Consider the following 1,713-nt stretch of genomic DNA (forward strand, 5'->3'; position numbering starts at 1 on the left):
CGCACCGCCTTCCCCAGGCCCCGCGCCCCTCCGGCTCCTGCGCTCGGGAGCCCCGCGGTGGCGTTCAGCGGGGTGACGGGGCCTCCGCGCTGTCCTGCCGGGCTCTGCGGGGCCTCGGCGAAAGCCTCTCCCGAGACCCCGCGGGCTGGCAGCGCGGAGCGGCCCCGCGGCTTTGCGCCCGTTCCGCAGCGCCTGTTGGGCTTACCTGTAGCTTCACACCAGAGGTACCTGTAGCAAAGAAACACGGCAGCGCAGTCCTCCGGATCGCGCTGTGTGCCCTGCCTCCCGCATTCCGCTCTCGAACTAGAGACGGTCAGGAGCACCGGTGCTTTCCGTCTGCCTTGGACAGCCCTGAACCTGTTTAGTGTGCCTGACAAATAAGCCATGCGTAGGTATCCACATTTTCACCACCTCCTCCACGTGTTCTGGTAAGCAAACCGAAGTTTGGGGATTTGGATTTCCCTATTTCTACTCTGCGGGCCAGTTCTGCAAGGGCCCGTATCTTCAATCACAGGTCCCACTTCTACACGGAGGTTGCAAAATAGAAGATGTTATCAGGACTGATGTAGCTGCTCCCATTTGCTACCCCAAAGGACAAGGCCTGCAACATCACTGGAATAGTTTACTCCTACAGAACCCTACAGAAACAACCCAGGATTCTTTTTTTTTTACCTTCTTTTTTTTTCTTTTTTTCTTTTTTTTTCCTTTTTCCGTCTTTCCTCTCATTTGCTTTCCCCTCCACCCGTGCCCACCCCGGGTGGGTATGTAACTTTCTGGTTGTACCAGTTTGCTCAGCTGTGAAGAGCAGGCATGCTGACATTTACAACTATTCTGCTGCCTTGTAAACCTCTCCTCACTGCCTACCCTTTGCTGGAAACAGGGCAGAAGGCTTTAGTGGAAAGGGGCTGCCACACATATGCCAAAGTTTCGAAACTTTGCCAGGGCAGGCCAAATTCTCCATTTTTGTGCTTAACTGTTCCTTTAATATATATTTTAAATCAAGAAATACAGTCCACAGTTATAAATTTAAGCATAGGTTCATGCAGGCTTATTAGAACAAAATTTAAGGTGTCAACATTTACTCTAAAAGCACTGGCAAACATTAAATTCATTAGTTAGTGTCTGGATGACTTACTGAGCATTATTGTTTTGGTTAAGACGATATTTTTTAATGTTGCCATTTCTACCCAAAATCACTAGTCCAGTCAGGCAGCCGACTGTCTCTGTACTAAAGCAAGACCACAGGAATAACCTTATTATTGTCTTGACAAGGATCCTCAGGAAAAACCCACAACATTTCGAGTGAAAGGGACAGTGTATTTTCCCATGTCAATGACAGTATAGACGATGTCCTTCCTGGAAGGTTCCTTCCTTTATAAACTAGTCTGGAAAGAGAAAGAATCAGGAGAAGTGTAAGTGTGCAGAGAGTGTGGCCGGCAGTACTTGTCTCTGATTTCTGTGCTGCCAGGTTCACATCACTGCTGCGCTCCAGCTGCTTATTTCCATGAGCCCTTTTTTGTTCCCAGAAGAGCTGCCTTCCCGCAGCTCAGCCCCCGCCGCAACTGCTGCATCTTCTCTCCTTGCCCTCATTCACGTTGCACAAGAGCTGCAGCTCTTGCTTTGAAGGAAAACTGAATGACCAGACCAGTTGTGCTCCAGACTCCCTCAAGATCTTCTTCAGCAAGAACCCTCCCCAGCCCTTCCTGCTTTCTC

At 50.0% G+C, this 1,713-nt stretch overlaps 1 protein-coding gene across 1 annotated transcript in view; it reads left to right on the forward strand.

Moving 5' to 3' along the window:
• The first annotated feature begins 1,347 nt into the window (after positions 1-1,347).
• Positions 1,348-1,713, forward strand: part of MAP10 (microtubule-associated protein 10) — a 72,947-nt gene continuing 72,581 nt past the window's right edge. The window contains exon 1 of the mRNA XM_010004551.1: positions 1,348-1,412. Coding sequence (XP_010002853.1) covers positions 1,348-1,412 — 65 coding nt within the window. The remainder of the gene's footprint in view (positions 1,413-1,713) is intronic.

The sequence above is a fragment of the Chaetura pelagica genome, unplaced genomic scaffold, assembly GCF_000747805.2.
Source record: "Chaetura pelagica isolate M959 unplaced genomic scaffold, ChaPel_1.0 scaffold9, whole genome shotgun sequence".
Classification (NCBI taxonomy): Eukaryota; Metazoa; Chordata; class Aves; order Apodiformes; family Apodidae; genus Chaetura; species Chaetura pelagica.